Source organism: Rhinolophus sinicus, linkage group LG13 (genome assembly GCF_036562045.2).
Source record: "Rhinolophus sinicus isolate RSC01 linkage group LG13, ASM3656204v1, whole genome shotgun sequence".
NCBI lineage: Eukaryota > Metazoa > Chordata > Mammalia > Chiroptera > Rhinolophidae > Rhinolophus > Rhinolophus sinicus.
The window spans coordinates 14,871,073-14,896,226 of NC_133762.1; the positions used below are offsets into that span (position 1 = coordinate 14,871,073).

At 52.6% G+C, this 25,154-nt stretch overlaps 1 protein-coding gene and 1 long non-coding RNA gene across 9 annotated transcripts in view; one reads left to right on the top strand and one right to left on the bottom strand.

Moving 5' to 3' along the window:
* Positions 1 to 1,288: 1,288 nt before the first annotated feature.
* On the bottom strand, positions 1,289 to 14,079 carry LOC109453641 (uncharacterized). Of its 7 annotated transcripts, none has more exons than XR_012491317.1 (6): positions 13,761 to 14,079; positions 12,907 to 13,142; positions 12,629 to 12,816; positions 10,662 to 10,745; positions 8,811 to 8,989; positions 1,289 to 4,143 (listed from the first exon to the last, which is right to left on the bottom strand). It is a non-coding gene; the product is annotated as an uncharacterized LOC109453641 (long non-coding RNA). The 7 variants fall into 7 exon arrangements; XR_012491318.1 differs by lacking the exon at positions 13,761 to 14,079 and having other exon boundaries at positions 1,289 to 3,454; positions 3,965 to 6,284; positions 12,907 to 13,754; XR_012491321.1 differs by lacking the exon at positions 13,761 to 14,079 and having other exon boundaries at positions 1,289 to 2,706; positions 2,894 to 6,284; positions 12,907 to 13,754.
* Positions 13,815 to 25,154, top strand: part of ABHD17C (abhydrolase domain containing 17C, depalmitoylase) — a 30,802-nt gene continuing 19,462 nt past the window's right edge. For both annotated transcript variants that reach the window (XM_019743494.2, XM_074317800.1), the window contains exon 1: positions 13,815 to 14,380. In XM_019743494.2, the coding sequence (XP_019599053.2) occupies positions 13,815 to 14,380 (566 nt within the window). The remainder of the gene's footprint in view (positions 14,381 to 25,154) is intronic.

Below are 25,154 nucleotides of genomic sequence, written 5' to 3' on the forward strand. Positions count from 1 at the left end.
TGAATTGTAAATGCAACGGCTCGTATTTGACTGCTGTGCAGTGCGAGTCAAGCATGGCTGGTTTCCCTGTCATTGCCAAGGTCAGTGGAAACTCCTGTTACACATGCACGTGCGTGCTCACACACACATACACCCCTTGACTACCAACAGTACCCAGGACACGCGGGCCTGCCTACGCAAGTGTCTGCTGAGCCAGCCAGCAGTGAGCCACCCCCTGAGACCAGGACCCCCTCCAGACGGACAGGGCTGCACAGGGAGACAGGCTGTCTGTCTGTCAGACGGGCTGTGCTGGCTGTCCGAGCACCGCTAGCCGCTTGCTGGCCTCCGCGCCGTCTCATCCCTTCCCGCTCACCCTCCACACGGGGTCTCACAGAGTGTCTGTGAAAATGCAGATCTGAGTGCCCATGTCTCTTCTGCAAGCCCTTCCTGGTACCCCCACCCCCCACCCCCCGGTACTCAAGGCTTTTCCTTACTGCCCCACAGCCCTCAGCTTTGTTGCTAGCTGTCACCTTTGTCACCCACGGGGCTTCACTGCCACGCTTGCAAGCGCTGTGCTGTCTTCTGTGGCCTGCTTGCCCTTGACGGTGCTGTAACTCTGCTCCTGATGACCCCCCCCGCTAACGGTCCTAGAACCCAGCGCGGGCAGGACCCCTCGGGAAGCCTTGCGTGGCCCTGGCCTGGGTGAGACGTTCCTGTCCCACTCTCCAGCTGCTGCACTTGTCACTGTGTATGGACCAGCTGTGGGCATTTCTCAGTTCTGGCACCCGGTATGACAGCTACATTCAAATGAATGCGGTGAATTAGCCCCCCAGCAGCGGAGGTTAAACAGACCTGTGCTGTGCTCCCTCCAAGGTGGGCTCAGCTCCCTGACACCCACAAGGCACCCCAGAGGCCCCGTGGTTTAGAAAAATCTCCCTTGGTGGTCATAAGCTCAGCCGGCAAGTCCAGAATTTCAGAAACCCCCAGAAAAGGTCAAATGTGACGGCAGCTGGGACTCACCACCAACATCTGTTTCTCAGACCAAGGGTTTCTTGATTAATGGTTTCGTAAAACACTCAGGGAAGATAGAAAAACAAATTAACGTGAGGTTCCGCGACCCCCACAGCCATCTGTAACGTATTGCCACCTTGGCATGTGACGCGTGCCTCTCATCTTTGCCCTTTTGAATGGTGGGGAGAAAGTGAGCCACCCGACTTGAGCCAGTCATTCTGATGAAGTGGACATTGGTGTCACCAACCCCAGGAAGATACACACAGGACACTTACCATCTCCTGCCTGAAGGCCGATGTGTAATCCGAGAGCTCTGCTTTATTTATTTATTCATTTCCTCTATTCCTTGCCCTGAAATGGCTTTGAAATTGAGGAAGTTTAACAAAAGGAGAAAGAAATGTTTCTCTGTTTTCTTGGACCCAATCAAACACAAAGCCATCAGCAACCGATGAAGATTTGTTGTGACAGATTCACCCACAGCTCCCACTGGTTGATGCGAAAGGTGCTGTAATTTATCCCTCAGTGTCTCGGTGAGGCAGGCCGATACTCTCCGTAACTAACTTGACCCAATGGCTAGGAAGTGACAGAGGCAGGATCTGAGGGTTCCGGGTCCGAGTCCATGAGTTCTCGGATTCCTGTCGTCCCAGCTCTCTGAGATCGGACACAACCAGCTCTCTGACTCCCCACAGCCTTTCTGCCAAAGCAGCCAACGCGTGCCCCCCGCCCCTCCCCGGCAGCTTGCTCTGGCTCTGCTCAGCCGGACTCGTGAGCAACGCCCTCCCGTGCACGGTTCCGACGGAGCACTGGTCCTGACCCTTGGGGCCTCCCTCCTCATCTTCCACAAGACGCCCTTGAGCTGTCTCGTCAATATGCCCAGCTCCGATACATATGACAGAAGGGACGTGTTTTAGTCCGGATGCCCAGGCCACACCCCAAACCAACAGTGGGTGGGCCCCAGGCCTCAGCAGGTGCTTTGAAAGCACCTCAGGTGATTTATAGGGAGCAGCCTGGCCTGCAGAACCCTGCTCCCCACATCCCGCCCCTTCTATGCACTCTGTCCTCACCTCTGGACTTCAAGAACTATTTTGTATGTGGCTCCCAATTGATTTCTTTTGGGGCACATCTGGTCCTCGTGAAAATAGAGGTGAGGGCTGTGGGGAACAGGGGCAGGACTCAGGGCACTCAAATTGGATGGAAAACCCAGCTGGCGAGGTTGTACCCTCTGCTAAAGCAGAGGTGGCCGGGCCAGACCCACTGAGAAGCCGTTCTGTCCTGGGATTCTGGGCTCGGGTGAGAATCTCATCAGAGCCATTGGTACCCCAGAGGGAGCTCAGACGAGGAGAGAAAGAACTGTTTCCAGAATAACATTTCCGTTGTTTACTGACCGTGGCGTAAGAAAGAGGTCGTGGTACAGTGGCTTTGCCTGCCACCGTTGGCCATCGCATGGTTTTACCGACCTTCCCTGGGTTTCCCGCACACACATCCTTTTTCTTTAATTAAAAGAATGGTGATGAGTAATTTTATCTGACTTCACTATGACATCAACTGGCACATCTCCTAAAGGAGCCGCTGCCCTTCAGGGGGGTATGTTTACATTGCTGTCTCATTTACTCTCCTCTGTGGATTGCGGCTTTCCGGGGGAGAAGTCAATTCCGCTTTAGGAGAAGATGGAAAATCCAGTTGTTCAATACATGATAAATCCCATTTCCTCTCCTTCTGCCAAAGACCAGTTGTTAAATCACATATTAGGGATGGTCTTGATGTGTGAAACATGAGGGCGCCCAGTTTCTGTGGTGTCTTTGCCTGTCGTGTTTTCCTGTTTTCTGGTTTTTTTATTTTTATTTTATTTTAATGACATTAATCTCTGCCATCGGGCTGTCAAAGACTTTGTAGCTCCACTTACCTCTGTCACATGTGATTGTCATTGGTGCTTGCTGGGGGCCTCCTTGCAGATGAGGCTCTGGCTTTGCGATTCATCACTGTGTCCCCAGGCCTCTCAGACACAGTGTGTGACACAGAATCACGGTTCATGACGTGCCTCTTAAATAATAACATATCTGAGGAGCCAGGTTGCCATGCCAGACTTTCCATGAAGGCTTCTGGATCCTTCCAACCTGGAAGGCATTTCCGCCCGTGGCTTCCTTCGCTCTCTCTCTTTACCCCTGGTCCCTTTCTCCTTTTCCGCTCCACCAGCAAACTGGTCCTCAGAAGTGCTCAGTCAGTGGTCACCGACTGCAAGCTAAGAAAAGGGAACTGAGTTTGCTCGAAGCATCATTCTGGAATAGTCTATCAGGACTTTTTTTCCTCCCCTACATTGCAAAATAGTATTTCAAAGAATCCAGGCAGGACATTTATTCTGCAACTCAGGCACCTGTCTGTGTAGTATCTTCGTCTTTCACGGGTTGCAGAGGGTCACGGAACTTGCTGTAGTTGTTACTCTTCTGAGGGCCGTAGAATGTGGGGCCTGGAATATGCGAGTTGGCACGGACTTGAAAGGTCACCTGTTCTCTTGAGGCCAGCTCCTTTCTTGTAGGTGGGGAAACCAAGACGCAGAGGACGCACTCATGTAGCAAGGCAGCTCAGTGGCCGAACCGCAGGTCTCACCTACCTTCACCCTCTTTAGACAGACGCAGTGAGGTCGGATCAAGCTCTGCCCAGAGCAGTGTTTGTTTTTTGAGCCCGATGGGCGGGGACCAGGGCACTTAACAAGCCTTCGTGACTGACTCTAGGAGGAGACACTGCTTCTCCCTCCACTGTTGAGCTGCAGAGCTCACCCCCTCAGGGTGTCTGAATCAGCCCAGGACACTGACCGGTGCTCAGAACAGGGAGCCAGAAGCCCTGAGAAGCACTCGGCCTGGTCCCCGTACCCTCCCCCCGACGTGGTGGAAAAAGACTCCTCAGGTGAGGAGGGGATGGGGCATTCAGGAAGGGCCACTGGGAAAGCATGGCTTGAACTCAGAAACTCTGTTCTTACCGCCAGGTTAGAAGGACCAGCAGACTGACCGTGCAGTATCCACAGCGCTATGCCTGGTACCTAGTAAGTACCCCCAGTACACATTCCTGGGGTTGGAGTTAAGCCCGGGGTGCACACTTCAACAACTTGCCAAAATTGCAGAGATGCAGAGAAGACAGCAAGGCCCCAGCTGGCATGACCTGCAAACCCATGAAAGCACAGAAACGTACATAGGAAAACCATATAAAACCTAAGCATATGCACCGACCTCACAGTAGCGATGACCACAGAGAACAGGACCAGGGTGGGCTACAGAAAAACTCGGTTTGTGTCTGTTCTCTTTCATTTCCTAATCAAAAAAAGAAAATTCAGGAAGAACTGATGCAAATAGGGGAAAATGTATTTATTCTCTGTGGTGGGCACGTGGGTTTTTGTTATATTAATCTCTAACTTTCTGGAGCTTTGAGATTTTTAAATTATTATACTGTAATAATGTGTTAAAAAAGTAACGTTTTAGTTTCATTTTTGGCACCAGTGTTGGGGGTTTCCAAGACCATGTTCAGGTTCAATGACGTGGCAGAAGGGCTTCACAGAACTCAGAAAAGCTGCCCTATTCACAGTTACGACACATTACAGTGAAGGGGAAGAGGTGAAAATCAGCAAAGACAAAGGTGCAGAGGCCGGAGCCCAGACAGACCAGACATGAGCTTCCAGCTGTCCTCTCCCAGCGGAGATGCACAGACAGCGCTTTGTTCTCCCAGAAACCAAGTGTGACAACACACACAGCACTGCCACCCAGGGAGGCTCGGCTGAGCTTCTGTCCTGTCGAGGGTCAGTCACCTGGGCACGGACTGCCTGACCTTAGAGGTCGCCGGCCTCTCCAGAGTCAGACACACAGTAGGGCCTTCGTCATAAGTGGTCAACCTAAGCTCTCTGGTGTAGTTCAAGGTCCCATGTGTACAAGGACTGTTATCAGGCAGAACATTCCAAAGCTGGCAGCTTATCCCTGCCAAGGGCCAGCCCTTCTGTGGAGGGTGCCGGGCCTGCCCGTCCTAAGCCGACCGACTGAGCCCTCACACGTCCAAAGCGAGGTGGGAGGCTTCCGGCAGGGTTGGTGAAACACTTTCTGGCTCTTAGGTAACCACCTGCCTCCAGCCTTCAGGAAGTTTGGAGAGACGGGGGGGTTGGGGAGCCAGCTCCTCACTTCAGACCTAGGAAAATGGACTCCAAAGGGACCGTCGGTGACCCAGGCATGTGTATCCAGAAGTTTCAGGAACTGACAGACAGGTACCTAATGGGCCCAAGATAAGCCAGCCTTCCAGAGAGGAGCAGAAAGGCAGACCCAGCGCTTTGGAACCTAATTCTGTATCGACCAGAGTGGTGGTTCCCACACTCGGGCCCCCTGGGGATGCTTGAGAATGTCCAAAGCCCAGGCCACACCCCAGGTGGGACAAAGCGCAAAGTGTGGGGTGGGACACAGGCGGTGGCCTCAGCAGGGGGCCGAGTGTGGGCAGCCCTGGTACACAGCCTCCATTCCCAATGTGCGGCCCACGCACCGGTAGCTTGGCTGTCAGAAAGGCATCCTCTCAGCCCTTGGCCGGACCTGTGACCGGATCCCGTGTGCCAGGATCCCCAGGTGAGCCCAGCACACACTGACGTGACACAGAACACACCATTCTGCTTTGACATGGAGGCAAACAGTCCAAGACCTTGTCATGAGGGGGGTTTGCTGGAAAGGGAAGGGGCTGTGGTTTCAAGCTGGCAGCCTTTACTTTTCATGAACTCGGTATTATGTAACCATAGTGCTGTTTTCCTCGGTTCTATTATGACCGGATTTCTGAATGATTAACGAGTCCCTCTCTGTTGCACAGACTTGCCTTGCAAAGGCTCTAGAGAAACTGCCCTAAATCTCTTTCCATCCATTTCCCTCAAGCTTGACATGGTACCGACCCTTTGCTTCACTGTTTCCCTTCTCCATCAGCAGACTTACTGAGAACTTACACTGGGTGTGACACTGGGGGTGCAGATGGAGAGTCGGACTCCAGGCATCGCTCCTGTTTGCAGGAAGCTTGCAGTTCGCAGCAGAAACTCCTGCACCCACATAGCTCCGTAACAAAAGAGGTGCCAGTCATGAAAATAGGGTGCACGATGAAGTGCCCTGTGACTCAGAGAGGGAGCAGTCACTCCCTGCTCCCAGCCTCAGGGAAGGACTTGCACGGTCGGGGGTGGCAGGAAGCTGTTTTCACAGGAGAGAACATACTCCCAGGCGTGGCCTCAGTCACGGGGTGAATGCTGGTGTGTGTCAGTCAGGCCGCATGGTTGAAAAGGACAGAAACGCAGCCTGTTAGGCAGGAAGGGAGATTTGGGGCTCATGGAATCTACAGTTTGAGCAACCAACTGTGGAGAAGCCTCTGGATCATCGGGAAAGACAGGCTCACGAGCCACCGAAACACTTTCCAGTTTTTCTTGATGTCCGTTTCATCCTCTCTCATGTTAAACTGACTTCCTCAACATGACGGCCCAAATTCCTGTCATTTATTGACATCCTACCCCTCCCAATACCAGACAGTGAATTCCCAGATGTCTGCAACTTGCTTCCCAATTCTGTGGGAGGGAAGAACATGGAGGGAACGTTGAAACAAGACTGGCCTTGAATTGCTCATTGTTGAAGCAAGGCGTCTCCTTACGTTATTCTGCCTATTTGTATATGTGTTGGGAATGTTCTGGTCCATTCCTGCAGAGCCCTTAGCCGGTTCTGCCTTAGGCCGAGCCCTGCAGGCTGCTGTCTGCAGCTCCTGGCCACTCATCCAAATTCCATTCCTTGGGGCCTCCTGGAGGACCATCAGGCTTCTGAAGTCAGCTCTCATGTGCTTCAGACTCAAAGCCACATGTTCCCTCAGGAATTCCTCAGAAGGCGAGTTGAGGGCTGAGCCCCCGCACACGCCCCAGCCTGTCCCCACCTGTCGGGATTTGTGGCTCTGGGTTGCATGTGACTTTCAGGTGTGATTGGAGTGGGGACCGGACAGCAGCATGGAATGAGTTGGAAGAGTCGTGAGTCCACTGAGGGCACACGTGACGTTGCATACTGTGATTTGGTTTCCTAGGAATGTGTAGTCACTCGTGACAAAGAGCAAAGGACACAGGCACTTGTGTTTGTTTGCCCGGGCTGGAGGCCAGCAAGGTAAGACTCGTGAAGGACCACAGAGAAGAGAACGCTCTTGAAATCCCTTCCGTCCAAATTACACCATCTTCTTTACACCTCAGTCCCCTCGTTCCTGGAAGACTGTGGCATCTAAAGTGAATTTGTTCACTTCTCTGTACAGTCACAGAATTTATGGATTTATATACATACATTTTAAAATCTCTCTCCTTATTTGACACGGCAAAGAACAAGGTATTTTTCACATTGTTCTAATTCTATGTGGCTTAAAATTTGACAGATTAGCGATTCCTGTAGTAGCGATTACGTAAGAGTACAAAATAAGCTTCATCTCATTAGACTTTCGGAAAGGATTTGACATATTATTTTCAAAATACTGTGGCGTTTCTAAGTCACCCGTGACTTGCACAGATTCTTCTGTACGTGTGTGACAGGATAGGCGCCGCGAGGGAACAGGGAAGCGACCTGACTCTCAAGCTGTTTCCTCACTGCCCCGACACGGTCCGTATTTATAGCATTTGACATTTTCACAGTGTTCTTTAATCATATTGTGTGTGGGTTGTCTTAATTTAAATCTTTCGACATCCGTGGGATACACGGATCTTCCGTGATGCAGACACATGGCCGGGACCAGTGACAGCAGCTGACTGTTACAGTCCCAGGTCACTGGGGCAGGTGAGCGGTGGTGCGGCATTCATGGCAACGCAAAGGCCTGCTGGGTAAGCTTGGGCAGGTCCGTGGGATGCTGAGACACTGGACTGAAGGCAGACGGACAGTTTGTGCAAAGGTCTGAGGCCTGGACTTGCCAGAGCTGTGGACACTCTGGCGCCTGCTGTCCTGACAACCACCCTTCTCTCAGCAAGGGCTGTCACAGGGCTGCCTCTGCCTTCTGAGCTGCGCTCGCTCTGCTTTCCTTCCCACGTTGAGGAAGTCAGTTTAACGTAAGAGAGGATGAAACAGACATTAAGAAAAAGTAGTCTTGGTGGCTTTGGAGCCTGTCTTTCCTGATGTTCCAGAGGCTTCTCCATTGTTTGGGTGTCAATTCCTCCTCCCCTGTGTTCTTTCCTCTCCTGGCAGCTCCACCTCTGGGCTGGACAGGGCAGCGAGGGGCAGGCAGGGAGGGGTGTCCAAATCTGAGGTACCTAACGGAGAACCCCACTCTGATTCCCTCACGGCTTGAGCCTGAGCCCTGATCGCAGAGGTTCTGACATTCTGTCTGTCTGTGAATGGATAGTCTTAGCGTCCCGATGGACAGCAGCCCCCCAGAACTACCGGTCCAGTCACAACAGACAGCTCTTAGCGTCACGGCCTGCTTGAAAGGCATAGCTATGTATGTAGAGGCACAGTTTCCTTCGTCCCGTCATACCCAAATCTATGGCAGACTCCTGCGGAAATGAGCTCCCTCTGCCACCCCTTTTCTGACTCACAGAGGACATGCCTGCCCCTCCTAACTCCCCAAGATTTCATTCTTTCATTGTAAATGGTCCGTCACGTCCCTGGTATAGGTCTGGAAGTTACTTGAACACAGGGTTGGATTTGTTAGAAATGGGTGGGTTTTTTGTTTTGTTTTTTCACTGACTGAAAGCAGCGGAGAGTTACCTTGTGTGGTTGTTTTTTCTTCTTCTGATTTCATGGTGAAAATTGTGCTCAGGTTTTGCTTCCTTGAATTCGATGAGTAATTTTAAAGAATAACCGCCTTGAGCTTACCTGCTGAAGTCCGGTGTTGGGTCACGCTCGGCAGGCTGGTTCTGTAACGTCGTCACCGCTCAGCAACGTGCTTGTTCCATGAATGACTTTCCGGAACTTGCACAGGGCTCTCGCTAGTCACCATCACATTTCCCTAAAGCATATTCTCCACCCAGGTCGGGAGTGCAGCACGGCCCCTACTGATTGGAAATACGCACTTAATACCTGTGAAATACTTAGACACGGCTGGGTCTGTCTGGTCTGAGGTTGGCATTACTGCTTCGGAGAGTGTGTAGTTAACATTTGTTATTGCGACCGCCCTGGGATAACACTACCGATGAATCACTCATGTGCATGTTTCAATGTGCAACTATCCAAAACTCGGGGGGGGGGGGAGGAGGAAAAAAGCCTTAAAATGGATGCTGTGATCGTGTTGACTAATCATCACCTTAAAATTAGATGTGGAAGCTCAGCCTGTCAGAGACTGTTCTTTCCCACTTTCTACGTTGAAACATTACCTATTTAACCTAGTTTAACTACTACACCTTTGCGCATTAAAAAGACGCAACGAGAAACGATCCAATATTGAATTCCAGCTCATTGACAGATACGTTTCGAGTTCCCATGATGTGCTGGGACGTAATGTTCAAGAGGAAACAGTCCCTGTTTTCAAGTCACTTGCAAAATTCTGTGATCAATTCAGGGACCCTGGGCCTCCTGTCCAAAATCCAGGAAAAGTGACAGGAGGAGACTGGAGAACGTCGCCACCCATGCAGGGAAGGGAACTGAAAACATACCTGTGGGGGCTCCTCTTCCAATCCCTAGCTCTGCAGTGCTCTCAGCACTTGTGGACCCCTGAGCTTGCCCGGCGGGCTTCCCTCGACCTCACAACTGTTCTGATAAGAGTCCTCAGGCCGAAAAAAGGCTCTGGGAAAAGATATGTGGCTCCAAAAGCTCTTACTTGAATGACAGTCCCCTTGCCCCAGTGAACACTGGCATAGATCCCGGGAATAGCCTCAAAATGTCATTTATACTATTTTCCAAATTATAAGCTTTTGTTTTCTTCACGTTTCAGGTGTGTTAGTTTAGTAGATCACTCCTCAAAACTCTGTCCCACTTTTAGTCACACTTGAGTATTTGGGGGGGGGGGGCGAAGAAGCAGGATGTGGGCATAACTGGTCCCTGGTTGACCAACAACATAGTCTGTCCTTATTGAGAAAGCGGTTTCGAACAATGTAAGATTTTTCGCTTTTGATTCCTGAATGACATTCCTAGTCGTGACTACAGGTAACAAAATAGGCAACTGCAGTGACACAAAGGGACCTCTTTTCCTCACATGACAAGAAGCCCAGACACAGGCAGAGCTCGGCGGCCTCCTTCACAACCCCACGAACGATCTAGACTCTTGCCTCCACCATCTTCAACTATGACACCCTCATGGTTGCAAGGAGGCTGCTGTAGCTCCAATAACAATGCCTGCATCCCAAGTGGGAACAAGGAGAAACATTATAGATGAGTCTGGCCCTGTTCATCTTTCCAGAAGGTCCCCAAAGTTCTCCACCCAGAGACTATTGACCAGAGGGTGTCACGTTGTCATCTTCCCAGCAGGGGAGGCTGGGTGACGGCACAGGTTAATGGGGACACTGTCATCCAGAACAAAGCCTGCACGGTGTTAGGAAGAAAGATGGGAGAACGCCACCACTCCTTAGCCAGAGGACAAACTCCTCACTGAGCCCTGCTGCCACCTAGCACCTCCCTCCAAGCCCGCCCTCCAACAGGACTGCCCAGACCATTGGGCACAGGCTCGGTCTCTTGAAGCACTCACCACATCACTCATTCATTCTTGAATCGATCCATGTAATGAGTACTTACCGAGCATCTTCTCTGTGCCAGGCCTGGGGGGAAACAGTGGTGACCAGAATAAACATGAGCCTTGCTTTCACGGAGCATCCAGTCCTAAGTTAAGAAAGAAAGAAGAAGTAAAACAGGGAAATGTCCATTGGTCACTCTTTCCCCTTCCATCTAAACAAGCAGATTCCATTGTTAAGCATGAATGTCCTTCTGTTATGGTTAAGAAACCAAGGGCCATTCTCTACATGGCTGACACAGTGCTACCTGTATAAAGTGAGGCCTCTACATCAGGCAGACTAATATGGAGACAGAGTCCACGTGTAAAGGGCCATGGTTGTATACGGAGACCGATGCATTGAGCTCCTTGGCACTCGTTTGCTTACTAGTCCTGGCTGTCTTGGCGGGGTCCAGTTACTCCGAGTAGCAGACCCCACAGCGAGCTTGCCGAGGGCGGGACGGCTCTGTCTCAGCCACCTGTGCGTCCCCCACGGCCACTCAGTGACCGACTCATGGTAAGTACCTAGTAAATAGGTTTGCTGACCCAAACTCAGAGTTAGACCTTGCTTTACTGGAATGTGAGGAACCTCACAGAATTCTTCAAGGTCAAAGTGAACAGCTAGTAATCCCTGACCTTTCGTATTTTATAGGGCGCATTTATTCCTTCTATGCTGCGTGTTCAAGTTTTCCAACCCGTCCGCCAAGGCCTGCTGACACAATACTTGTGGATACATTAGAGGTGAGCTGAGGTGTTGGCCCTCAGGCCTGGGGAGGCTGAGCCCGGGAGCAGCACGTCCTTTCGTATCATTGGCCATGCTGCTTTCCCATGGTTACACCTGACACGAGGATAGGAAGGCTGTCTGGCACACAGCTTCAGGGTCTCGGTTTAATACCCCCACAAAACCGGACCAACACACCCTCCTGGGGGGCAACTGCTCTTTCAGCCCACCCCCGCCTCTCAGAGGACGAAAACAGAAGCCCAGCTTTTAGTTATGTAATTATTTATTGGTATTAAACTGTGTGCCACTCCACAAATAGCTGGCTTTTTAATATTCCTAACAGTGTTAGCACTGCCCCAGGCTGTCTGGAACATAAAGCCTATCTTTGCCGTCAGCTGCACAGAAGACACCTACCTGAGACCCTTTCATGAACTGCGTGCTATTTGAGTCCTATCAAGACAGGTGAGAGAAGTGGCATTTGAGAAAGACTCAGGGGCATGTCAGTTCCCCAAATTCTGTTCTTACTCCGAATTAGATTAGGGTGTGACACACTTGGCTAGCACTTTAGTTCCACAGAAATACCGTCTTTTGTTTTTTTGAAGGTACGTGGAGAACTGACTCTTCGCCTTATTAGATTGGAAGGTACTTGAGAGCAGGGACCGTCTTTCACATGTTTGTAGTTCTTGCCTGAAAGATCTAACATTTTGGGTACTGTGAGCATAAAAAGCATTACATAAATACCAGGAGTGCCAAAAAAATGTCTACAAATGGACACTTTGGCCAACGTAGTTTAAGCAGTAGTTCACCATAATTAGAAGTGTGTGGACGCTGATGGGAACCACTCTGAGCACCTCTTGTAATTGCAGAAGTCACACGTGACTTGTATTCATCTTTTGTTATCGGTATATATTGAGCATTAGAATTTTAATACAGTTTTTCTTTCTTAATGTGTATACTTTTTTTTGGCACCCTCTGTATATGTTGAGTGCACGAAATAAGGGATATACTTATTTCCTTGTAGCAAGTTAGAAACCTTTTTAAAGAAGGAAACCCCATCTTGTGAGGCTAAAATCTTTGATTTTAGGTGAACCGTCACCAAGTGAGAATACCTTTAAAATAGACTTAAGAATTGTTTAGTCTGAACACAGTTTGCTAACCAAGTTTTCTTTTACTAAGTTTTGGGGTAGTTCGAAAACACCTGAAAATTATTTTAGCGAAGAAATGGTCTTTGAAAACCGGGTCCTGAATGGTTACTGAGATCAGTATGGGTACCTTTACTTAGATGAGGGTGCTTGAAAATACTCCTTCCGTGGGTGCCACAAGGAAAGTTACAGTTCTTCTCAGGATATCTGTGACTCACAGCAGGTCCGGGCGGTGATGCTGCCAGCTTCCCTGTGTGCAGTGGCCTGGCTGGCAGTCCAGGAAGGGTATCTCCTGTCAGTTCCTCAAAGGGAATTCAGCTGCCAGAGCAGGAGGAAAAAGGAAGTGAAACTGGCACCACACTTGAGTTAGCTTTGCAAAAACCACTTAAAGGTGAGTGCCATAATTACAGTGGATTGGAGTCGCTGTAAGAAATCGTTGTGATGAAGCCACCTTAGAGTCCTGGCCGGAAACCGGCCCCCGAGATCCAGCACCGCCAAGTACACCTGGCTGCTCCTAGCGTGTGCGGTGCATGTGGGACCGGGGACGATAGGTCAGTAGGGCGCGGTGTCGCTGGGCGAGCAGACACGGGACATTCTAGCCAGGTGAGGCTGTCGCTGCACCTGCAGACACCGCCTCCTGGCTCCTGGGACAGGGCAGTATGACCGTGACCGTCCTGTCCCACAAGGGGCAGTTGAGAAAGCAGCAGAGACACCGAATGTTTCAGGTTCTTTCCGACGCTACGCACCCCCCCGCCCCCCACACCAAAAAAAAAAAATGTTCTTTCAATTGATAGCCAAGAGCCTCCATGCATGACAACTTGGGTTTGGGGCAGGGGAGCCAGGGGAACAATCGGAGCCAGGAGGACACCCGCCACTATCCATACCCTCAGGGATCCTCCCGGCGGCTCCATGCAGACCCCGGGCCAGGGCGCCGCGCCGGGAGGAGCCCCTGTGCGTCCAGGTCGTGGTTCTCAGGCGGAGCCGAGGGGAAGCCGGCGGGGACCCATCCCCACTCCGCCCCGCCAGGTGCCGCCCTGAGCGTGTCCCGGGGGTGGGGGGCGCCACCGCGCGGTCCCCGGAAGTGGCAGCGGGCGGGGGGCGCGCTGCAGCCATGGCCGCCGGCTTTGTGCGCCGCGCGCGGGCCCCGGCCGCCTGCACCTCGCCGCCCGGGCCGCGGGGCCGCCGCTGACCGCCCCGCCCGCCCCGGCCCCGCCTCCCGCCGCCCGCGCCCGCCCGCCCGCGCGCCCTCCGCGCTGCCTCGCCTGCTGCGTGCTGCCTGCCTGCCTGCCGGGCCGGCGGCGGGCCAGGCCGTCCCGATGCCCCGGCCAGGCCCCAGGATGAACGGCTTCTCGCTGGGCGAGCTGTGCTGGCTCTTCTGCTGCCCGCCCTGCCCGAGCCGCATCGCCGCCAAGCTGGCCTTCCTGCCGCCCGAGCCCACCTACACGGTGCTGGCGCCCGAGCAGCGCGGCGCGGGCCCCGGCGCGCCCGCCCCGGCCACGCCGGCGCAGGCGGCGCCGCAGGCGGCGGAGGAGGGCGCGGGCCCGGGCGTGTGCAGCCTGCACCTGAGCGAGCGCGCCGACTGGCAGTACACGCAGCGCGAGCTGGACGCCGTCGAGGTCTTCTTCTCGCGCACGGCCCGCGACAACCGGCTGGGCTGCATGTTCGTGCGCTGCGCGCCCTCCAGCCGCTACACGCTGCTCTTCTCGCACGGCAACGCCGTGGACCTGGGCCAGATGTGCAGCTTCTACATCGGCCTGGGCTCGCGGATCAACTGCAACATCTTCTCCTACGACTACTCGGGCTACGGCGTCAGCTCGGGCAGGCCCTCCGAGAAGAACCTGTACGCGGACATTGACGCCGCCTGGCAGGCCCTGCGCACCCGGTGAGCCTGCGGCTGCGGGACGCGCGGGGGGCCTCCTCCTGGGCTGCGGGCGAGCAGCGAGCCCCCGCGGCTGTGGCTCCGCTTTCTCCTCCATCCCCGGCCTTCTCCGGCCTCCCCCCTCACCAAAGCCCGCCAGCCCTGCGGCTCCCGGAGAGCCCAGACGCGGAGGGTATTGCCTGCCCTGGCACGCCTGGGTGCCACCGGGCCACCGGCTGGTCCTTCCGTGGCTCTGGTCACCGCAGGTCGCTGCCTGGGGGTGCTTAAGTACAGGCGGGAAGAAACTACTTGGTTCACAGTTAGTTTGTGGGAGCTGGTGACTGGAGCCTGAAGGCCCTCATGCTGAAGTGACCTTGGGCCAGGCACCTGTGTCTCTAGACCCGTTTCCTTGTTTGTGACATCAGGGGGCCAGACGGGATGACCTCCAGAAGACTTTCCGGGTGCAAAGCGCTCCGCGGGGCAGTGTCTGGGCCGCTTTGGAGGGATTCAGAGGGCTGTGTGAAGTTTGTGCCCTGGTGGGGCAGAGTAGCTGGCACTGCGTGGGCAGGAAGTGAGCGGTGGCTGCCAGCCTGGTACCCTCTACAGACCCTCGGAGATAGCCCAGGATGAGTGTGAATGGTTCCGGGTGTCGGGGGATTTGTTGACCTTGCAGTCGCACGCAGACTAGAAAGTGTTTGTTGAGGGAGGGTCTGTTATGTTCAAGGCACAAACTGGAGCCATGGTTTTGGGCTGGACCCGGTCAGACAAGCAAACAGGCGCCCTGACTTGTGTTCTCCACGTGGACAGACATCTGGTGCCGGGACAGGTCCCATCACCGGTGTGTGCCCCAGTTTTGGGGTCTCTGCCTTTGCCTCCCCCACCTCACAGCAGTGATGGGACTACCTGAGGTCATGTCTGTAAAGACGTCTGATGTCTTCTGATGGCAAAGTCACAGTATCAGGACCGTGGACATCGTGGTGGCTGCGGACACTCACATACTTTTTTTATCTCAAATTGTCTGCGTGGCTTATGCGGGTCACCAGCCTTAACAATTTTGCCTCCATTCCTGTTCATATATATGCTCCTAACTCACCCTTTGCTTTTCTGGGACAGTGGCCTTGTCCAGCAGGGACGTACTTAGGGTTTACTACACATGGCCTAGTCGTGTTCTCCTGAAGGACTTCCTTTGGATCATAGCTTTTCGGAAATGGCTGAGGCGGATGAGACTGTCACATTGAGTCAGAATCCAGAAGTAGTGAAAGGCCACATGTTCCAGGAAAGGGTTTCACAGGTGTGTGTCACATACCATGACCAGATTGCGAAAATGTGTTGCTGGTAAAGGTGAGAAAGGTAAGGGCTGGCCTTAGATCTTTTAAAAAGTGAAACAGTGACGTCCTGCCTGGAGCCGGCTTTAGGGTACAGTTTCTGTCCACACTGCCGCTCTGCCCTGGAACGGAAGCCTCTCCAACAGAAGGCCCGCCCTCTGGCTGAGTGTGCAGGTGTGTCCCTCACGACATACAGGAGGCGTACTTACTCCCTGGAGACCTGGGTCATAGGTAGTTTAATTAAGGGCATTGTTTTGGAGAATCAATTAACAGCATTGTTTAATGTTGAATTATCTGATGGTGTATCTAAATTTTGCCCATGGTTTATTTAATTTTATGCTGGAACGCGTGTCTACATTGATTTACACACCTGTGAGATGGGAACATCTTAGAATCTGAAGAAGCCGTACGCATCCTCTCGTCAAACTGTTTTGGTTGTGACCCCACCGTGAGAAACACATTTCACGTCTTGGTCGAGCCACACATACACACCTTTGTCTATAGAGCTGAAGCAAATGTTTCACAAAACAATAGTTTTTCCTATGGGCAGTGCACACGGCACAATCTGTTCTGTTTTATTTCATATTTAAATAAGAAGAGAAAGAATGCTACGGACCACTAACTATGTCGCAGCTCATTTGTGACCTTGCTCTGTCAGTGCTGGGTCCCTTGACGGCTCGTTTGGTCCTTTCCCCACTTCACCACGTAGTCCTTGCTATCCAATTTGTGGGTCTCGGTTATTCTAAGAACGTGGGAGTTGCCAGATTCTAAAGCCACTCGGTCCCTTAACCGCCGTCCTCCAGGCTGCCCTCGCCCGCTGTTCTCCGTAGCTCTTCTGCTGTAAGCTGGCCTGGACCACGTACTCTTCAGTGCCGTTTTACAACTCCATTCAGGTCACTGCCACGCAGCGTGCCCCCCATCACGTGTACCCCTTCTTCTGTGGCTGGGTCAGACCCCCTTGACTGTCCCAGCCTCCATGTCTTCTTCAGGGATCTGTCTCCTTTCTGACCTCCTGGTTTACCCGCTGCTCGTAGGAAAGCCTCCTGGTCTGTCCCTGTACTTAGGTGGCCTGTCAGGTAGGTGTGTGTGTGCCACCCAGCCAGTCTTTCCTCTTGCCATGCGTCACTGGTGTTCTGTATACGCCCTCTTACTAGAGGAGGAAGGACTCAGTCCTGCCTGGGTCCTAACTGGGTTCGGAGACCCAATCGGACATGAGCAGAGTTAGACCCTGCAGGAGTGGGACCCATGATCCAAGAGGGAGAGGGTCAGACTGACTTGAAAGTATAAACCCAAGCAAGCAAATAACCCAGAGAAAGAGGTGGAAGGTAGGCGGAGAGCATTTCAGCTGAAACAGTTTAGTTTGGAAAAACAAGAGCAATGGGCTTTCATGATTCCGCTTGTCACCGTGTTGACCATCCCCGGCCACAGAAGCTTTGATCTCCCTTTTTGGTGCAAACACACAGAGGAGAGAGGCGCTTGTTAATAGGCACAAAAACACTGACCCAGTCAGAGAGCACGATAAACAAGAGACTTGGTGCCCAGGTGCAGAAGGCAGATCAGAGACTTACTATTTCATCCACTGATTCCTTCATCCAACCAACAAACCACTAACCATCAGACACACGGGTATGGTGTCCGTGCGTGTCCCAGATGCCATGGGAGATGGGGCCCTGCAAACTGTTTCTTGTTGTGAAAGGGCCGCTTAGATTCCAGAGGCATTCTGAGTATGTAAGCATGTGTTGCTGTCTTTCCACTTTTGTCGCGGTGATTCACAGGATGTGTGATGGGAAAACCCACCGGGCCGGGAAGGCCGTAGCGGTACCCTCAGGTAGAGGGGTCCTTGAAAACACCTGCTGTTGGTTGTGAGTGGGGGCAACGTTAGGCTCTCCTGGGAGTAGCAAGCAGTCACTTCCTGGGCATGGGGACCTTAAGGACCTCACATCTGTGCTGTCATGTTCTTGGAGGGCCACGGCTGTGCCATGAGTGGGGCACACTCAGGACTGCTACCTGACTGAGCAGAGTGCGTTAGGAATAGTGTTTGGCATAACGTGAAAGCACAGGGATCTTTCTGGAAAGAAGATAGGACATCGGCTTGCAGCCCGCGGCAGCCAGTGTGACAATTGGCCGGGAGGAAGAGCAGACCTGTTCCACCGGAAGGAGGAGAAGTGTGTTGGCGCTGCTTGCAGAGCCTTTTCTCTGGCGTCGCCTCTCCCTTCCTCCATGTACCCCTGACTCCACGGCTGGCTCCATGGGTCACGTTTCCCACTCTAGCAGATTCGGAGCTCTTGCCTCCATCCCACCAAAGCTCCCTCACCCCTGGCTCTGTGTCTATCAGCCTCGCTTTCCAGTTGCAAAAGATCTGACAAGCGGTCTCCTGTTTCTGCGTTGATGTTTCTGTGTAATGGCTCCTTGTTGAGTGTTTCTCTTCCAAACGTACTTGTTTTTATTTAGGACAGTCTTGGAGGCTCTGTCTTCACACTCTGCCGCCGGGGCACATTGGTAGGAGAGGCTTTTTGTTGTTGTTTAATCTTTCTGAAGGAATGCATCATTTAAATACACTGCCCCGAGGTCACTTCCAGGGTGCCGTTGAGGTCACCCCATACTTTCTCCTCTGCGTTTGCCCCTCACCCTCTCTCCAAATTGGCTGCCCTCCCTGTGCAGCGTCCATCATCCCACACACGGCTCCAGAAGCTGGCTTGGGGACCTCAGTGCTCACTGTGGGTGCAGACGACCCTGCTCGGGGGGATTTTGCCTTCGCTCAGTGTGAAAGCTGTACATCCGGCCGCTCTGAGAAGCCCCGGGCACAGAAATCCACAGTCTCATCGCGGGGACACTCAGGTCATTATTGGGCTGTCACAGGGACTTGGTCTTTTCTCAGGATTGCTTTAAATGACAGGCTTCCTAACTTGTCTAAGGGACTGGAGTTCCCAAAGTGAGATGAACACAAAACCTTTGGACCTAGGACGTGAGCTCCAGTCCCAGCACGCCCTCGTCCCCGTTACGTCACCCGTTACGTCACCCGTTACGCCACCCGTTACGTCATCCATTATGCCACCCGTTACGTCACCTGTTATGCCACCCGTTACGTCACTCGTTACGTCAGTCCCAGCACTCGCTCACACCTGTTACGTCACCCGTTACGTCACCTGTTACATCAGTCCCAGCACTTTACGTCACCGTTACGTCACCCGCTACGTCACCCGTCACGTCACTGTGAACAAGGCCCGCCCACACCTTTGTGCGTCCCAGTCCGTTGTTTCCGAAGGACACACAACGACACGACGTCTGTAAGGCTGTGTTTCGTGGTTTCCAAGGGAAGCACCTAACGGGTTCGAACCTGCTTTTCTTTACTGCGCTGGGGAGCTTGGTGGGTTGAGTCTCGGCAGGGGCCCCAACGCTGGCTGCACTTAGCGTGTCCTGGGTACGTTTTGTAAAATGTGTGTGTGTGTGCATATCTGCAGGTGTGTTTGCATGCATAAGTGTGCATATAGTCATGCGTGTGTGTCTGTGTGCGTGTGTGTGTGTGTGTGTGTGTATGCGCGCGCACAGCCACGGTTGAGATGCACTGGCCTGGAAACGCCCAGAAGCCCGGGGACAGGTACAGATTGGCCGTAGTTATAACTGGTTCAGAGAGGGAGGGAGGAGAAGGTTAGACAAGGCGCTGGTACACTCACGTGGGTGGTGTTTGTCGAAGACCTTTGGTGGCCAGGAACCCCCTGCAGCAGATCCGACGCGGAGCAGTGGTCGAGAGGACAGAGAATCCCCTCAGGCTCATGGACTCCTGCTGCCCATTCCTGAGTCACCAGGCTGCCCCCTGGTCAGCACCGGCCAGTGCGAAAGCAGCATGAATAGACAGGGCGCCCTCGTTGGGGCAGGGGCTGTGGCCGGGATGACACGCCCTGATGCCCACTCTGCTGGCACTGCTGGGACCTCCAGAGGGGTGTGAGGACCGGTCCCCAGCCTCCAGTCAGCCTGGGTGTGACGTTCACCCTGACAACACAGCACAAACCATCTGAATTCCTCAAACCAGGTCAGTAGAGCAGTGACGTCACTGGCTGTTTGTGACACGTGTGTGGGGCCCCTGGAAGAGGAAGCTGGAGAAAGATGAGTCTCTCTGTTGCCTCCCCTCTCCCTGCCGTCCGTGGATGCACCGTCCCCCCTGGGACCACGGGCCGCACGTGGGAAGTGGTCTGTGGCTGGACGTAATTCTGAGCAGCTCTGGGGCAGACGACAGGCAGGAAAGAGGGCACAGAGCCGTGCGGAGCCAGCGGCTCCGTGTGCCTGAGTCGGAGGTCCCCAGCTTGGAATGACTTCATGACCGATGTCTTCATTTGGGTGATCTGCAGCCGGAACCGCTCCCTGGCTCTTCGTCCTAGGAACACCTGCGAGGCCGTCTCAGGGGATCCTGGAGAGGAGGGTTCCCGTCCACCTCAGCGCTCGCTGATGTGTTTGTGGCTCAGGGCACAGACTTTGGAGTCAGCCAGAGGTCGTGCCTCTGCCACTCTGGAGCTGCTCGGCCTCAGGCAGGTTTCCTAAGCTTTTGGAACCGTGTGAAAATGCTAACGGTAACAGTAGTCCTGACGATAAGGAATAACCGTACCCACCACCAGCTCCTGTCAGATGTTTAGCACTGTGCTTTCCCCATGGGACGTGGCTGTTGTTTGGCATTATTAAAATTATTAGAACCGCAGTGGCCCAATGAGCAGATGATGGAGACCAGGTGCTTAGATCAGAAGGCGCGTGAAAGAAATCGCTTGCGTCCCCACTCTCGTGGATGTAAAGACACCAGAGCAAGCCTGGCTTGGCGGGTGGGTGCGCGCAGGAAAAGCAAGGATGTTGGGGTTATTTGCATCAAAGGGGGAAGGAGGCTGTTTGCGGGTGTGTTCCTCTGGCTGGGAGGGCCCTGCTTTAGCTTCGGGCCGGGTGTGCACGAGTATTTTAAATCAGATAGCGCTTCACCCACCTCGGTGTTTATAACCCCAAAGGAGATCTTTGAGAGTGGAAACCTTACCTGTAATCCAACACCTCGCAATTGCTCTGCAAACCATTTCTTCTCTGCGCCCTGCACTGCACTGTTTCCAGGCTCAGCTCTCAGGAGCTGCGCGCCTCGTCTGGCTGGAACCAGAGACACGCATGGGTCTGGGCAGAGCATCAGGGGTGCAGGGGATGAGAAGGCAGAACCCCGAAGGTCTCTCTCCATCAGTCAGGAAATTCTTGTGGCTCTGCTGAAGGGATGGCCCTCAGTAGACAGAGGCGCCCTAAAGGTGGTCGCGGGACCTGACTGGCACACTTCTCTTTACAGTACGAGAGCCCCCATGACGCCGGGGACAGCTCCTGTTGAGGCTTCTGGACGCCTGTCACGGAGCTCATTGGGAACTTCCACACTGTTGATTTAGTTTAGGGTGTTAAAGGCCTGGCGCAGCAGCTGAAACCGGAGACCTCGGTTTCCAGGAAGTCTAGGTCGCTCACATTCAGTGCTCAGACCACCAGCTCTAACCATTGCCTCTCGGTCACGGCCCACCTCGAGAGTCCTTGTGCAGGGGAGTGAGGACGGAGCCCAGACAAGCCCCCGTGCTGGTGGGCAGTTGGTTCCTTGGCTTTGCAGTCGCAGCGGGTTACTGTGAAATGTGGGCAGTTCCGCTGGGGCAAAAGTGGAGAGCAAGCCTCTAATCCCCACGAGGGAGGTTCCAGGCGCCAATTATAACCCTGCACGCCGGCCTCTGGTATTATGGTAGGTCACCAAGCGAGAGCGCCACTTTCTCCACAACCGGTTTTGGGGGTTGGCATGGACAGAACCACACCATCTGCCGTCATAATTGTGATGGCTGCAAAGGTCCATGGTGTCGGAGCAAGATTTTTGTGTGCTGGTTTAACTGGAACAGGTTGCTTTATCTGTCCCCATTGCCATCAATAACGCGAGGATATAGCAGAGTCCGTGGTTCAGGTTGCTGTCGCCCTTATATGTGAAGCCATTTAAATTGCAATATATGTGGTAGGCAAGGGGCATTCACGGCTAATCCCTTCTTAACATACATAACTGGCTCGGCAGCATACAGTAATCTTCTAAACTCACCTGGCGTCGTATATTTAACTGGAATAAATTAGTTTTGCTACTAAAAGCTTCAAGAAGACGCTAGAAAGATAGACTAAGAACATAGTGAGCCGAAGTACAGTTACAAGGGCAGGATACGGAGAGCTGGGCTGTCATCCAGCCGCATGAGTTCCCACTCCGTCTGTCTCCATTGCTGAAGTTCGGGGGGCTCACAGTCCTGGGGTTCCCCACCTCGGGCCTGCACCCCCGGGGCAGTCCTGCCACACCTCGGAGGCCGACTGTTGTGAACACAGCTTCACCGGCTGGCCACGTACGCGTCACCCTCCATTTATCCAGGCCCCTGGGTGCCTTCCTCCGCGTCTGCACACCCGTCCCCACACGTTTCTGTTCTTCTTCCATTGAAACTTGTCCTCCTTAGCCTTTCCTTTCCCTGGAAACCCAGGCTGGGAGGATTGGATGGGACAGTGGCTGGTCTCCATGGGCCACGGCGTCACATTGCGTGTGTCCTGCTTGCTTGGTTGTGGCTCTGTGGTCGCTGTGCCTGGAGAGATTGCTGCCGCCCTGTAACCTCGTGGAGGCACCCAGGAGAGTGCGTGGTCCTCCCTGCCTGCCACCGCACCCAGCCCGGGCAGCCCGGTGGGACACGCCTGTCCCGCGCCTGTCCCAGGGAGCGTTCATGCCCCAGGACTAAGTGCTTCCTGGCTCCCGCGAGATGCTCTCCGGAAGACCCGGGTAGCACCTCAGCCTGGACCAGCATCTCTGATACCAGAAGTGATGGCTCCTGCAGGAGCAAGTGTGGAGAAGGCCGGGGTGCTGATTTCAATTCTCCTCCTGCCCGTCCGTTCCCCTGTATGTTCTCTCTGAGCTGAAGACAGGACACGAGTTTCTTGGGGACTTTTGTAGGCACCCGTGTCTTCTAAAACCCACTCTTTTGTTGTCCTTGAATTATCCTGTCCTCTTCACTTTCACTCAAGAAGTGCAATGTCCATTCATTAGCCACCCCAACAACTGGAATCCGACTCTCTTACGAGTTGTCTCTTCCATCAACGCTTTTCTGGAAAATGCTACTTAGAATGGGAGGCCTCTGCCTGTATATTTGCGAAAGAAAAAAAACAAAGCCTCATTATTTATTATTTTTAAGTGTGTTTTTTGCTTTGAGCGTCCGTAGACTTTGTATCGTGTTTTAAAACACTAACGTGTAAACGTGTGTCCATCCGCACCGACCAGGAGTGCATCTCTGCTCTTTATGAAAGATGACGCTTGAGCAAACGTTTAAACACCAGTACTCAAAGCAATGTTGTTACTTCATATTTTTGGATGTTTTTCCTCAAAATTAGGGATCTGATCATGACGAGGAATTACACTTTTTAGAAATGTTCATCTTTCGTCAAATCCAGCACCTGATATGTGTCAGCTGCTGGGCTAGATGTGTGGCTCTCTCATTGTTACCGGATCTTCTGCAGGACCAAAAAAAAAAAAAAAGAAATCTCAATTTGCATTTGAAAGACGACTTTGAATACCCTTGGACAGACCTCTCCCCATGGAATTCTCTGCTTTTGTCTCACAGTATTTGTTTTAAAGAGGAAAAATGGCTCCTGAACCTTTGGAAATCCATTGAAAGGGAGACCAGAAATGATTCTTTTCTAGTGAGGTGGCCACTCAGATTCCTTTCAACACTTGGGTTGGGTATTTCTGACTGCTTTTCTTTCAGAGACATCGCAGAAGACTAAGGATTAGTAAACAGAACCCTTGATAGATAACCTTAGGCGGGCCGCAAGGGGCAGAGTTCAAGAGCAAGGATGACACAGCCGGGCTGCCTGGCTTGAGTCCTGCCTATGCTGGCTCCTCTGAGCCTCAGTTTCCTCTTCTGTAAAATGGGGAAATGATAGTAGTACATGTCGTAGTGTGTCTTATGAATAATTAGTGAATAAATGTTTGCAAAGTGCTTACATCTAAGTTTGGTAAAATGAGTTTTTAAAAACACTGAGAGGACAGAAGTAAATAAATGAAAATTTTTATAGTAGGTAAAAATATAGATTGAAAGATGTCAAAAAAAGCAATGCACTGTATTTCTGAAGGGTTTTGTAGTCACCGGGGTACTTTCATGTACACTGGCTCTTTGATCCTAAAATAGTTCTGTGAGAAATACAGGACAGGCTCTGTCCTCCCCTTGATACATTAGTAGAAGGAAATTCTGGAGAGGAAATGGTTTCCACCAGCCTGTGTGGTTGTTAAATAGTGCGCACAACCGCGTCATTGTATTTCTCTGACTTTTATATTGTTCTCTGGCTGCTTCTCGTACATTGTTGCCAATAGTAGTTACTTTTGTGGTTTGCTTTCTAATGATTTTGTCAGCCTCTAAGTAAAGGACTTGTAGGTTGGTGTCCAGGTACGTGGTCTTGTCTTTCCGTATTTGACTTTTCTTTTAGTGCCGTTGAGTTTCATTGCTTATTCTTCTGTTTACTGTCATTCCTGGCATTGGTTTTAGAGAGCCGTGACGACCTATTTTAAGTACTCTGGGGCAGTGTTTTATCCCTGTGCATTTAAAATTGGACCAGTGTTTCCTGGTGACTTGCAGGAGTTCTCTGTTTGGATGGGGAGTCAAAACCCATTTGTGGAGCCCCTGGCATGTGCCTGGCATTGCAGGATCACTAAAGCAGGGGCTCTTATCCCCCGGGAGCTTGAGTTACCACCGCAGAGCTTCGTGGAGTCCTGGCCACTCAGAGGATATAGGATGTTACCCTAAGCAGCTGCCAGGAGCCTCGTATTAGCAGCTCTCAGGAAGCGTTTATTGATCGGATCCCAGGCTGGGCTCAGCGACCGGGGGACAGAAGGCAGGTGTGTCCCATGACCTTGGTGGAAACCTCTCTGCTTCATGGGTTCTTACCAGGGCCCAGGGCCCTTACGATTTCTTGGAAGTGAGAGGGTGTCTTTAACCCTAAAATGAGAGGCCCGTGGCCATAGAAGGGTGATGTCCAGAGCATCTATAGATTTCTTGGCAGAATGGATCGCTGGTGTCAGACACCATTCCTAAGGAAAACCGTCTTAAATCCCTCCCTCCTTCCACCCCACTGAAGTTGAGTCTTCTCAAATTAGAGCCGGAGATACTAAGGGCGTGGCCGTTTCTCTAGTTGACGATGGTGCTGTGTCTTGTCCATAATATTTGTCAGTGGATTTTAAGGTTTTCACCCTTCCGTTGGTAGGGAAACCATAAGCATGAACAGGCATCTGGGCCACGGGAGGACCCTGAGTGTAAAGTAACCCAGTGGATCCCTAATACCAGCCCGTGGGCCAGGAGGACACGCCCAGTCGTCTACAGCAAATGAAAAGCTAAAGACGGTGGAGGTTTCTGGAAGCAAGTGTTTTCAGTAGGCCCAATCACCTGAGATTTTTGCCACGCCTGCATTTGTTTTTAAAATCA